The sequence below is a fragment of the Aspergillus pseudodeflectus genome (genome assembly GCF_044049435.1).
Source record: "Aspergillus pseudodeflectus strain CBS 756.74 chromosome Unknown BJX68scaffold_15, whole genome shotgun sequence".
Lineage (NCBI taxonomy): Eukaryota > Fungi > Ascomycota > Eurotiomycetes > Eurotiales > Aspergillaceae > Aspergillus > Aspergillus pseudodeflectus.
Window position 1 is genome coordinate 645,543 of NW_027263791.1, and position 10,346 is coordinate 655,888.

Sequence of the window (10,346 nt, forward strand, 5' to 3'; positions counted from 1 at the left end):
GAATTCGAGAATTAGAGCAAGTGGGGAACCCCACTGGCTGGGCTGTTTTAGCAGAAGTTTCTTGGGCTCTTGACTTTTGCTTGGAGAAAAAAGAAAAGCACGAAGAAGTTTAATGGCAGCAGACTCTGTGGTTTCGCAGGCTGGCCGACCATGGATCAGGAACTCGCACCCTCGCGGCGACAGGCCATCTGGCAGCCTGGCAGCGAGTCTGTGACTGGAGTGGCGCTGTGCCAACCGGAAACTGATTAGGGCGTGACTTTTGAAGCTTAAGCTTAAACCAACACGAGGAACCTTAACTCGCTTACAATACGCCTGTAACTATTACATAAAGCAGAGTGGCAACTCGTATTCCAAGCCACCTGATTCCTGTTCCCTTCGCAGGAAAAATAAACGACCGCAGGCGCACCTCACAGGCACCAGCGTTTGGAGGCGTCTTCTCCCTTCGTAAAGCTTGTTGCCCGTGTCCAATGACTCGCAGCCCAGCGTGAAGGATCAGTCATCTGCCCCTCCTGCACAACAAGGTTCCGTCTTTTTTCTTCTTATTATACTCGCAGACCCAGGTAGCCGACAGAGGAACACTGGTCAGAGGCCGCCGAACTCACGTAATATGTCGCACTAAATCAATAATAATCCAGGATATTTAGTATCATCGTGCGACAAGACGCCAGGATAAGCGTATCGCCAACAGAGTCGGGCCAATCTGCCTCTGGCTCCTTGGCCACGCAGCTAAACGAGACTAAAATAAGCTAATCCTCCTAAAAGAGTCATGATTGATCCCTCCGCGTTCCGTATTCTCCGGCACAAGTTGCAACAGTCCGTCAGAAGAAGAGACGGGTCGCCTGGTGCACAGCCCGCAATCACCTCATTCTCTGGTGGCCAGTCGGCTGCTGTTACTGGGGATCGAAGTGTGCCGGATTCCCGAGACTACATTTCGGTTTCCTTTATCATCGCAAACCGGCCCTTGGGCTTTATGTTTCTCTTAAATAATTGTGCATCGATCTAATGTAACCTCTCTCTCCTCCCTCGGCCCTCTGCGGTTAGTTGGAAGCGCGTCGATGGCTGATCAGGGGTGTTGTGAAACGTTCCACAGGCTTATCTCCACTAGCATAATTGGTTTAAAGTATGAAGACAAGTCGCTGACGCTCTGCTTTCTTTTTGCGGTGGTCAATAGTCGCGAAGTCAAAGCGTGCAGGGCCAAGGCTTGTCTCTGGCACACTCCCACTTTTCAGGTCAGAAAAATACCTCATCCAGGAGATATGCTTAACGGTAGTAAGGTTGGCAACTTGGCATTTCCCCCGCGTGGGATCCACTGTTCTTTCTTTTTTAAATTTTGCCAGCCTTCAGATTTTATTCACCCGCTGTTGGAATTTGCTCCCTCGCTTACGGAGTCCCTTATAATCATGTCAGCTTCTCCTTTACCTTCCCTATTAATTTCTGATAATCACCACTTCATATCACTACCCACCGTCTATGCCCTATATATACACCTGAAGTAAGACAAGTGGACCGCCCAGCCCAGCCAAGCTTGGAGTCAATAAAGTAGTAATCCCAACCCAAGTCAGTCCCAGTTCCAACCAGTTTCGTTCCTGCTTATCCACCCCGAATTTTAATATAAATGCTCGCATAAAAACCCCCCCCTCCGTCATGGCCTTCCCACCCATCTGACAAACAGCAAATGAAAATGATTCGTGCCATCCCACCCAAAAAACCCCCAAGCCTTGTCAACTGTCCCCAGTCTGCGCCCAGCCGAGCCTCTTGGCGCCTGGAAAGCAGCGCCCTCGTATCGTATCGTCGGCTCACTGCTCCACTGGACCACAAACTGTGTCTTGTGTCCACAACCTGCAAGCACTTGTCCACAGGGCGAAAGCGACAGGTCTGTCGGGTCGTGGCGACAGTTGAAGCAGAACCAACCGAGGATGGCTGCGAATCGCTTAAATCGATGCATTCTATTCGCCCCGAGCCTCCGAGACACTGCCGCCATGGCTTACTCTCGTTACTTTTTGGTTCCACTGGACTCCGTACGTGGGATTTATTTTATTCATCTTCATTTCTTGGTGTTCTTGTCTTCTTACTCTCTGCCGCTACTATCCGCTAGCTTGGAGTTGTCGCTGACGAGAGAGCCTGTTACACTTACAACAGAGTGCCGAGTTACTACTCTAATTCTGGCCTCAATCGTCGCTGATGCTTAGTCGTTTGGATCGGAAATAAAGCGTTGGGCTGATTCGGCTGAATCCAATATTACTACATATCCCACTGCCAGGTCCGCTTGGGGCCGCTGGCCCCCGCTTGGCTTGGTCTTGGTCTTGGTCTTGGGGCTGAAATGATGATGAATCGCCGAATTTATACGAATGGGTCCGTCCCTCCGTCATTCTTGGTCTTCTTGTCGTGTCTTGGTCTTGGGGTGAGATGGTCTTATTGCCACGTGCCCAGCTAAGCAACTCTATTATAATTCATTCAACAACTCGAGCTGAGCCAAGGCCGAATGACTGCCGTTGTGTCTGTCTGAGACTTTCTGAGCTTGTTCCCTCGTGACAGCGGAGGTTAATTCTTCATCTTACCTTGATCTGTTTTGTCTCGAGTTTTCAACGTCCAGATTGGGTTCGATTAACTCATGTCTGCTTTTAAAGGTTGAGTAATCGAATCATACTAATCATACTAATCACAATCGTCATCATCCGATTGACTCTGCTCACAACCCACTCATCCACCCCTCGAGTAATAATGTCGCAGTGAAGGATTACGACCGGTAACTTGGTTACAATCAATCTGGGTCCCCCCCCGTAGTATAGACGACGGCGGCGCCCCCGAACAAGCGGGCGGAGGCCGCCGTGGACCCAATGCATAAAAAATTGAGACCTTGGGAAATTATTTGATTCGCCTCATCCGCGATGTAACATTGATAATAATCGGTCGCTGCCCTCGTAGGCTCGTACTCCATATGAAGATGACTTGCTGATCTCTCGACCTTCGGCCCAGGGCCACTTGAAGCAGGGCTGTGCCGTAAGATTGATTTCAGTTCCATATTTGGTGCTCCGAGTCCGTGCTTGCGAATACGATGCTAGGTAGATTAGACTCGACTACTGTAAGGGACCGGGCCGGGGTGAGAGCTGACCGTCGAAGGTGGCAAGAAGACTAGGCATTTTTTTATTCTGGAAATAGATGGCTGCCAGTTTCCTATCTATCTACTCTGCATGCACATACACATGCAAGGCGCAAGCCGGAGGGATATAAGACAGGTCGATATGAGCTCGGTGGTGGTGGCAAGGCTGCATATTGCACAAGACTGCCTTGGCCGTGTTCCTACCCAGGTCGTCGATATGATATGATATGGATACGAGCGTAGGCAGTGATATGCTCGCAATTATGGGATCCTTTCTCGTAACAGAAGGTCGCTCCTTTCTAATGAACAAACACGAGTATCAACTGCAATGCGTACCAAAAACTTCAATGCCACAGGGACGAGCTAGCAGCTTCGAAATGACTTTGCCTTGTCCGACCCTCTGTGAATACACTGGTACCTCACAGCCAAACTCCTGAGTCTACCTGTCCACCTACTGGATACGAGCCCAACGGAATCCCGGCCCGTTGCTCCTAGGCCTCACCAACAAGATACCCCCCGATGCACCACAATGGATACAGATCTATCTCCCGACATATGCTCTTAAGTTCAACGGCGAGAATGGCAATGGCGAACATTATCTTTCGAATTTGGGAGATGAGCCATCCCGGATCTAGTTTCCGAACCCAGTGCAGATCCGGCCTGTTCTAAGACGACTACCAGTACAGGTGGTTTACTACAGACAGCAGCACGAGGGTCGGAGTTCGCAGTGGTGCTCTGTGACTGTGACAGAGACATGAAGCCATGCCTGGGTCTGAGAGGTCTGGAGCAACATAGCAACCTAAGTATGAGTGTGGGTTTGGTAGAAGAGGGGGAAGTTAAGGGATATTGTAGTTCAAGTTCGATGAAGAGAGAAAAAAAGGGAATATGTTCCTTAACCTATCATACATTTCCTTCCTATGAGATACATACACATGAAACCGTGACCGAAGAGCTGTCTAGCAGTCCGCCTTGCCGGCATACCTCGGAAAAGGAACGACATCCCTTACATTCTGCACACCGGTCAGATATGAGATAAGCCGATCAAAGCCTATGCCGAACCCGCCGTGCGGCGCTGAACCCCATCGACGAAGATCCGCATACCACTGGAGATGCCCGAGGTCTTCGCCGGGGAGGAGATGGGGGTACAGTTGCTCCTTTGCTGCTTTCTCCTTGGCTTCCTTCTCCCTCGCTTCTCTCTCTTTGGCTTTTTGCTCTTTTTCTGCCTTTCGCTTTGCTTTCTTTTCCTTGCGTGTTAGTTCTGTAGCCTGTGACTCCTTTGCTTCTGTTTCTTGGGTTTCTGTCTCCTTGACCGGTGTCTCTTCCACCTCTGTTTGCTTGACTTCTGCCTCCTTGACCTCTGTCTCTTCGGCCTCTGTTTCCTTGACCTCTGCGTCCTTCGCCTCTGACTCCTTAACCTCAGTCTCCTTGACCTCTGACTCTTGAACCTCGGTCTTCTGTGCTTCGGATTCTCTGGCCTCAGACTCCTTCACCTCAGACTCTTCAACCTCAGTGTCCTTGATATCTGACTCCTGAACCTCAGATTCCTTGGCTTCAGGCTCTGTTACTTCCGGCCCCTCAGTCTCTTCAACTGCGATGGCAGTCTTCTTAATAAGTCCATGCTCGCGCATGTTCTGGATCAGCTCAGGCAGACGGTGTTCTCTCAGCGAGCCGCCAGCGACTTCACCAAGTTCCGGGAGAAGAAGGTCAAAGCAGGCGACTGTTTCTTTGCCTGGAATTTTTTCTGCGGGTTTGGTCGGATCGCGGCTATGCGACGGGGCCATGTAGAAGGGCTTGATGGTTTTGGGGTAGTCGGTCACGAAGATGGGCCGGCCTTTGTTGATAACGTCGACAATGTAACGCTCGTGTTCGAGCTGTAGGCCGGTAGACCAGGTTGGCACGTGTTCGAACTTTGCTTTGCCCTCCGAGACGGCCTTTTGAAGGCGAGCGATGGCGTCGGTGTAGGTCATACGGCGCCATTTGTGCCCTTTGAGGAAGTGCCCCCAGCGCTGGTGGAGATCCCCCGATGTCTGTGTTTCGGAGTGCTCCTTTTTGGCGTTCTCCTGCATTTTTAAAAACTCACCGGTAGATGTGAGCTTGGACATTTGCCGCACATATCTGCGGAGAATGTCCTCGGTCATGTTGGTGAGATCCTCAAGATTCGAGATGAAGTTGGACTCGACTTCGACCATGTAGAACTCGCTCAAATGTCGCGGGGTATCGCTCCTCTCAGCCCGAAACGCCGGCGCCATCGCCCAAACATTACCGAGCGCTGCTGAGAACGCTTCAAGATGCAACTGCGACGACACGCTCAGGTACTTGGGCGCTCGGAAGAAGTGATCCTGCTCCCGCTCCGGAAGCCCCGTCACCAGCGTCTCCCGCGGCACCACTGCAAATGTCTCGCCGGCGCCTTCACAATCAGACGAAGTAATTATCGGCGGATGAACCTGTAGGAAATTCCCAAACGGGGAATCACGGAATGCTTTTGGAAAGTTCGCTATACATGCAGATCGGAAACGAGCGAAGACGGTGTTGAACGGGGTCCGGAAGCGGAGGTGAGGGTGCTGACGGAGGAACTCGGGGGTGTGGTACTTCTTTTGGATAGGGTACGTCTATGATAGATATCAGAGATTAGAGATGTTCTGTGCAACGCTCTCAGGGTGGTTTGCCAACTTTATCTGATTCACCCACAACAGTCACAGTTGACGCGTGCAATTCGTGAGTTTGCTTCAAGCCAGGCTTACTAGCCTTCCATATCCCCGACACCTCAACTGCTGCTCCGGTTGTTAACCTGGGATGCGCACCTGGTTAGAGGTTGGCAGCGCAAAGATTAGAAACCTTGACGTACCCGGCGGCTTGCTCAGGACTTAAAATCACCTGCAGGGGAGTGAAGCTGGTTCCATCGTTGATTGCCGCAAAAGCAATCTCTTTTTGCTTGCGTACAGATCGGAGGAGTCCTCGTAATTTTATTTCCTGGCCTTCAAGAGTGCAGGGTGTCTGCTTGCTCTTCCTATCGACATCAGCGCACCTCAGAAATTGAGGGCGCGTCACGGCCGCGTGTTCTAGTCTGGCAAGAGAAGTGGAAAAGGCCCGTCGCCAGGGTAGCATTTTCAACGAGGGAAGAAAACGACTGCGGGGATAAATCAACAGAGTTGGATGATTGACGGTTGCGACGGAATGTTTGTCCTGGGATGGCCCCGGGCCGATCCTCACCCGTGGCCTGGGAACCTTATCGATAGCCTATCTACTACCTTATCTTGCATGCTTTACAAAGCTGAAGCCCGCAGAGAACTATTCAAATTCAATCGTTACCTACAATAAAACATCCAAAGAGGAGATAGGCTACATAACCAAGCTGCGAGAAAAGGAAACTCGTCAAAACTAGCCACGCTGCTCGTACGCTTTTCGCTCTTCCTCAATCATCTCAATGGCATCAACAAGCTCACCATTTGCTGCCACAGCGTAGACAGCCATCCTCTGCGTCCCACCATCTTGCTCATTTCCATACCCCAACTGAACTAGTGAAGCGACGCAGTCATCGATAGCACGTTGTCTCCTCGCCTCCTTTTCTGCTCGCCTTCTAGACGCCTCTTCACTAGGCTCTTCTTCGTGTGCGCTCAGGTTCTGCGACTGTGGTCGGAAGCGCTGAGAAGGATGCGGGTTCGAGACCGGGTGCCGGGGATCGAATATGCTCATGCTTGGGGCGTTCCGGAGAGAATGGCGTTCAGTGGCTCGTCGTCTTAAGATTGGCTGGGCATCAAACGGATCGAACGATACATGGCGTTGTTCAGCCGCTCTCACAGTCGCTGCACGGCGAGGAATGTGAGCTTGGGACCGCGATCGATGAAGGTGACGGTGAGAGTGGCGAGGCTGTGTATTCAATGCTTGTGTCGGCGCATTATATGACGGACTCGGACCTTCCCGCGGCGAGGGGTCTGGAAGAAATTGGGATGCACCAGTGCTTTCTTCAATCGGTGCTTGTAAAATTTCTCTCGGGTTGGATGGGTTTGCGGACTGTGAGGCTGGTGGCGTAGCTGACTGCTCAGCCAATATGTGTGCATCGAGCTGAGATACAGGTGGGAAGCGTGCCTCCGTCTCCGCAAGTAGCATGTCGTGAACAGTATCGTTAGGTACAGTGTTGGCCGCTCGTGTGGCGTTTGTTCCGCTAGTACCACGTCGAGTAACACCCGAGGCTTGAGGAGTGGTTGCGGTAGCAGTGTTGGCATCTTCGCCTTGGTCCTGCCCCGCTAGAGACGTGATGGGAGAATTATCGACATATTCCAGGTTGATAGAGTGCCCATCAATGACCATTCCTTGAAAGTCTCTCAATGCAAGTGTTGCCTCCGGAGCAGTGGAGAAAATTAGATAGCCAAATCCTGCATGCTTACCGGTCCTGGACTCGAGCGGTAGATTGACATCAACTGCAAAGCCCCTGGACATAAAAACATCCCTAACCATCCGCTCAGTCACGTTGAATCCAAGATTGCCAATGAAGAGCGAGCGAGTAGAGTCTGCGTCTGGCCCAGGTCTGCTATGAAGCAATGACTCCGTGGCCGGACGCGGAGGCTGCTCAGCGGTATTGGGTTCAGAGTCCGGGTGCAACTGTGGAGGAGGAGGAGGAGGAGGAGGAGGAGGTGGTGGTGGTGGTGCTGCTGGATGATGGAGGGTTGGGAAGGGGTTTGGAGGCGCAGGCGGAAAATGATGATCGTGGTGACGACGTGGGCGATGGTTCCAGAAGGAGTGGGGATGTTGGGGTGGAAGGTGAGGAGGTAGCCACCAGGAAGACCAAGACGGAGAATTCTGCCAGGAAAAGGGATAGGGTTGTGTAGGCTGTTGCACATATCGAGAACTATCCACGGGCCCGCCTGATACAATGTCGGGTGACCTCACACCAGCACTGTCAGTTTGACCAGGTTGGGCAGCTGGCACGTCGTCCGGCCGCACCTCAGGCCCCAATGTATTGTCATTACGGTTATTCAATGTATCTTCTGCTGGATTGTTCGGTGGGTTGGATTGTCGATTCGCATCGGAGAAGTTAGGGAAGCCTGAAAGGTAGCTATCCAGCTGCCCCGGGAACGCCCCGCGAACACTTGATTCGAAGACGTCAAGTAATGACTGACCCATGCTACCAAGTTGAACGCCCATTTCGCGCAAGCCGCGGATGGCAGTGTGAGGAGCCGGAAATGCTGGGAATTCCGGGAAATGGTGTACACCTCCTGGCCCATTTTCTCGTCGAATTGCCTCTGGGATAGTATTGAGAGTTGCGGCCATTGCCTTGACCTGTTCTTCGAAGAGGAGAAAAGCATTCCGCATAGAGTCTGTGATATCATTCGGGAGGGCTCGTCGAGCGTGCTCCAGCTGCCTCTCAAGCTCTGGTAATTTTGACCTCACACCGGAACTGATGAGCTCCGCCACCTCGATCAGGTTACGCAGAGCAGATGCAAACGCATCAGCAGTTTCCCGAGGCAAACTGGACGTTGACTCGGCCTGTGGTGCTGTTGAAGGAGAGCCGCCTTCAGCAGCGTTGTGCTCAGTACTGGATTGCGGCTCATTCATCACCCTCGACATCTCGGCCTCGAACGCCGACAAGAAAGACTCTGAGGTATCATCCTCCGCTGTGTTGCTCTGCGTGTGCTCGACGAAAGGAGCCGCGTCACGAGTGGCATTTGCGACAGGGGTGGTTGAGCGGTCGTTGAAATCTTCCACAATATCTATATTATTTGAGGTCTCTGGGTTTGCTGTGCGCTCATTATGCCCGAACCTCTTCCATAGATCCACAACAGACCTCCTCCGTCTGATGTCAAATAGGTGAATGGGTTCTGGAAAGCCAGCGTCTGCTTCATGCACGGGCGGATCATCGAGACGTTGAGAGAGCTCTAGGGCTGAGCCGACCTAGTTTCATCATTAGAAAAGGCAAAACTTAGAGGTGGCCAGAGACTATACAGTAATCATTTCTCCATCGTCGTCATCTAGATAAGTCAAGCGTGCTTGAGGATGTATGTAGGCGATCTCATCGTAATCTGCGGCCGATAACTGTACCAGGCCGTGACGCCGATGAGGACCGATACTTATGATATCTGTAGCATTGTAAAGATCAGATGCCGCATCGTCCACGATGTCCTGTTGCTGAGGATCATCGTGAAGATCCCTTATCAGAAAAGGCTTGAGCATTGTTGATAAAGGCGGGTCCACTTTTAGACCGGGGAGGCTCAAGTTGCGTCAAGCTGTCCGACGAGAGGGGCACAGAATAAAGTATAGGTGCAGCCAGAACAAGAATGGAAACGATGATAAGAGGGACCGAGGAGATGAAAAGGGCTGATGGACGAGCAGGCAAGAGGCGTAAATTTGGTGAGAGGAGGTGGCGCGGAGGACGACACGATTACTGCTGCCTGTGTCCGCAGGTCGGAGGACCTATCAAAGCCTCTCGCGTTTGTATCGCAAAGCTCCCGCTCAGACGGCACAAGGAGGCAAATTATAGTCGGTCATGGTAGCACAGGGTCAGAGTGCAGTGGAACAGGAGTTGGGAGTTCAAACGGTGCGGTCAGGGTGATGCAGGCAACAAGATAATCGGGCTTGGAGGAGCTTCCAGGAGCTGGTTTCGGGAGGGTTTCCTCGAACCAGAAGGGTCTTGTGCAAGCTTCGATAATCAACCACGATTGGCTGTACCCCGCGCGATGAAGGGTTTATTGGCTGCAGCTGGATCGATAAATCACCGTCTGGAGGTTCCAAGTTGGATTGAGGAGCATCCTTTATCGGGTGATATCGACTTTGGATGCCTGGCTTCGTGTTGAGGCCGTCTTACTTATTTCGCCACTATTTGAAGGAAAGACTTGGAGTGCCTGAAGGATGATTACAGTAAGCACCGGTATCTTGAGTTTGAGAAGAGAAACTACGGGAATCTCACACAACTTTAGCGGAATGTATTCACTCTCTCGGAATTCTAGATGAAGGGCGATGCACGTGACAGGCCCAAAAGCAGCAACATTCTGCGTCGACATAGTGCGATGAGCTTGGTGTGAGACACAATATCTAGACATTCACGCTATCCATCATGAAAGCCTAAATTGGCATGGGATCGCGCTTCGACGGCAAACAGCATCAACCCGCACTTTCGCCAATGGCCTCATTTTCGGGCCATTTCGCCTCGAACTTCGATCCAGCCCCGGGATTGTTGTGACACCGGACCCCTACCCACAACCTGCTGATACGCCGGATACTACACGTCCTCCTCATCGTCGCCTAAGCTAGT

The 10,346-nt window shown here is 51.8% G+C and overlaps 3 protein-coding genes across 3 annotated transcripts; 1 reads left to right on the forward strand and 2 right to left on the reverse strand.

Annotated features, from left to right (window-relative positions):
- Nucleotides 1-1,640: 1,640 nt before the first annotated feature.
- BJX68DRAFT_58817 (uncharacterized protein) lies at nucleotides 1,641-2,131 on the forward strand. The gene has a single exon (XM_071049452.1). It carries the CDS (start codon nucleotides 1,676-1,678, stop codon nucleotides 2,093-2,095), a length of 420 nt encoding a protein of 139 aa, XP_070900601.1. The 5' UTR covers nucleotides 1,641-1,675; the 3' UTR covers nucleotides 2,096-2,131.
- A 1,825-nt stretch (nucleotides 2,132-3,956) lies between these two features.
- On the reverse strand, nucleotides 3,957-6,294 carry BJX68DRAFT_58812 (asparagine--tRNA ligase SLM5). The gene is made up of 3 exons (XM_071049451.1): nucleotides 5,946-6,294; nucleotides 5,771-5,888; nucleotides 3,957-5,709 (listed from the first exon to the last, which is right to left on the reverse strand). Exons 1-3 carry the CDS (start codon nucleotides 6,203-6,205, stop codon nucleotides 4,057-4,059), a joined length of 2,031 nt encoding a protein of 676 aa, XP_070900602.1. The 5' UTR covers nucleotides 6,206-6,294; the 3' UTR covers nucleotides 3,957-4,056.
- Nucleotides 6,295-6,348: 54 nt separating this feature from the next.
- BJX68DRAFT_58857 (uncharacterized protein) lies at nucleotides 6,349-9,557 on the reverse strand. Its single transcript, XM_071049453.1, has 3 exons — nucleotides 9,041-9,557; nucleotides 6,808-8,989; nucleotides 6,349-6,606 (listed from the first exon to the last, which is right to left on the reverse strand). The coding sequence occupies exons 1-3, from the start codon at nucleotides 9,266-9,268 to the stop codon at nucleotides 6,479-6,481; spliced, it is 2,538 nt and encodes an 845-aa protein (XP_070900603.1). The 5' UTR covers nucleotides 9,269-9,557; the 3' UTR covers nucleotides 6,349-6,478.
- Between the last annotated feature and the right edge of the window lie 789 nt (nucleotides 9,558-10,346).

Coding starts and splice junctions, on each gene's coding strand:
- BJX68DRAFT_58817 (XM_071049452.1), top strand. CDS start 1,676: ATGAAAATGATTCGTGCCATCCCACCCAAAAAACCCCCAAGCCTTGTC.
- BJX68DRAFT_58812 (XM_071049451.1), bottom strand. CDS start 6,205: ATGCTACCCTGGCGACGGGCCTTTTCCACTTCTCTTGCCAGACTAGAA. Junction 5,889..5,945: donor AGTCCTGAGCAAGCCGCCGG/GTACGTCAAGGT, acceptor TGCGCATCCCAG/GTTAACAACCGGAGCAGCAG. Junction 5,710..5,770: donor TTGTGGGTGAATCAGATAAA/GTTGGCAAACCA, acceptor TATCTATCATAG/ACGTACCCTATCCAAAAGAA.
- BJX68DRAFT_58857 (XM_071049453.1), bottom strand. CDS start 9,268: ATGCTCAAGCCTTTTCTGATAAGGGATCTTCACGATGATCCTCAGCAA. Junction 8,990..9,040: donor ACGATGGAGAAATGATTACT/GTATAGTCTCTG, acceptor TGATGAAACTAG/GTCGGCTCAGCCCTAGAGCT. Junction 6,607..6,807: donor CACTGAACGCCATTCTCTCC/GGAACGCCCCAA, acceptor TAGTTCAGTTGG/GGTATGGAAATGAGCAAGAT.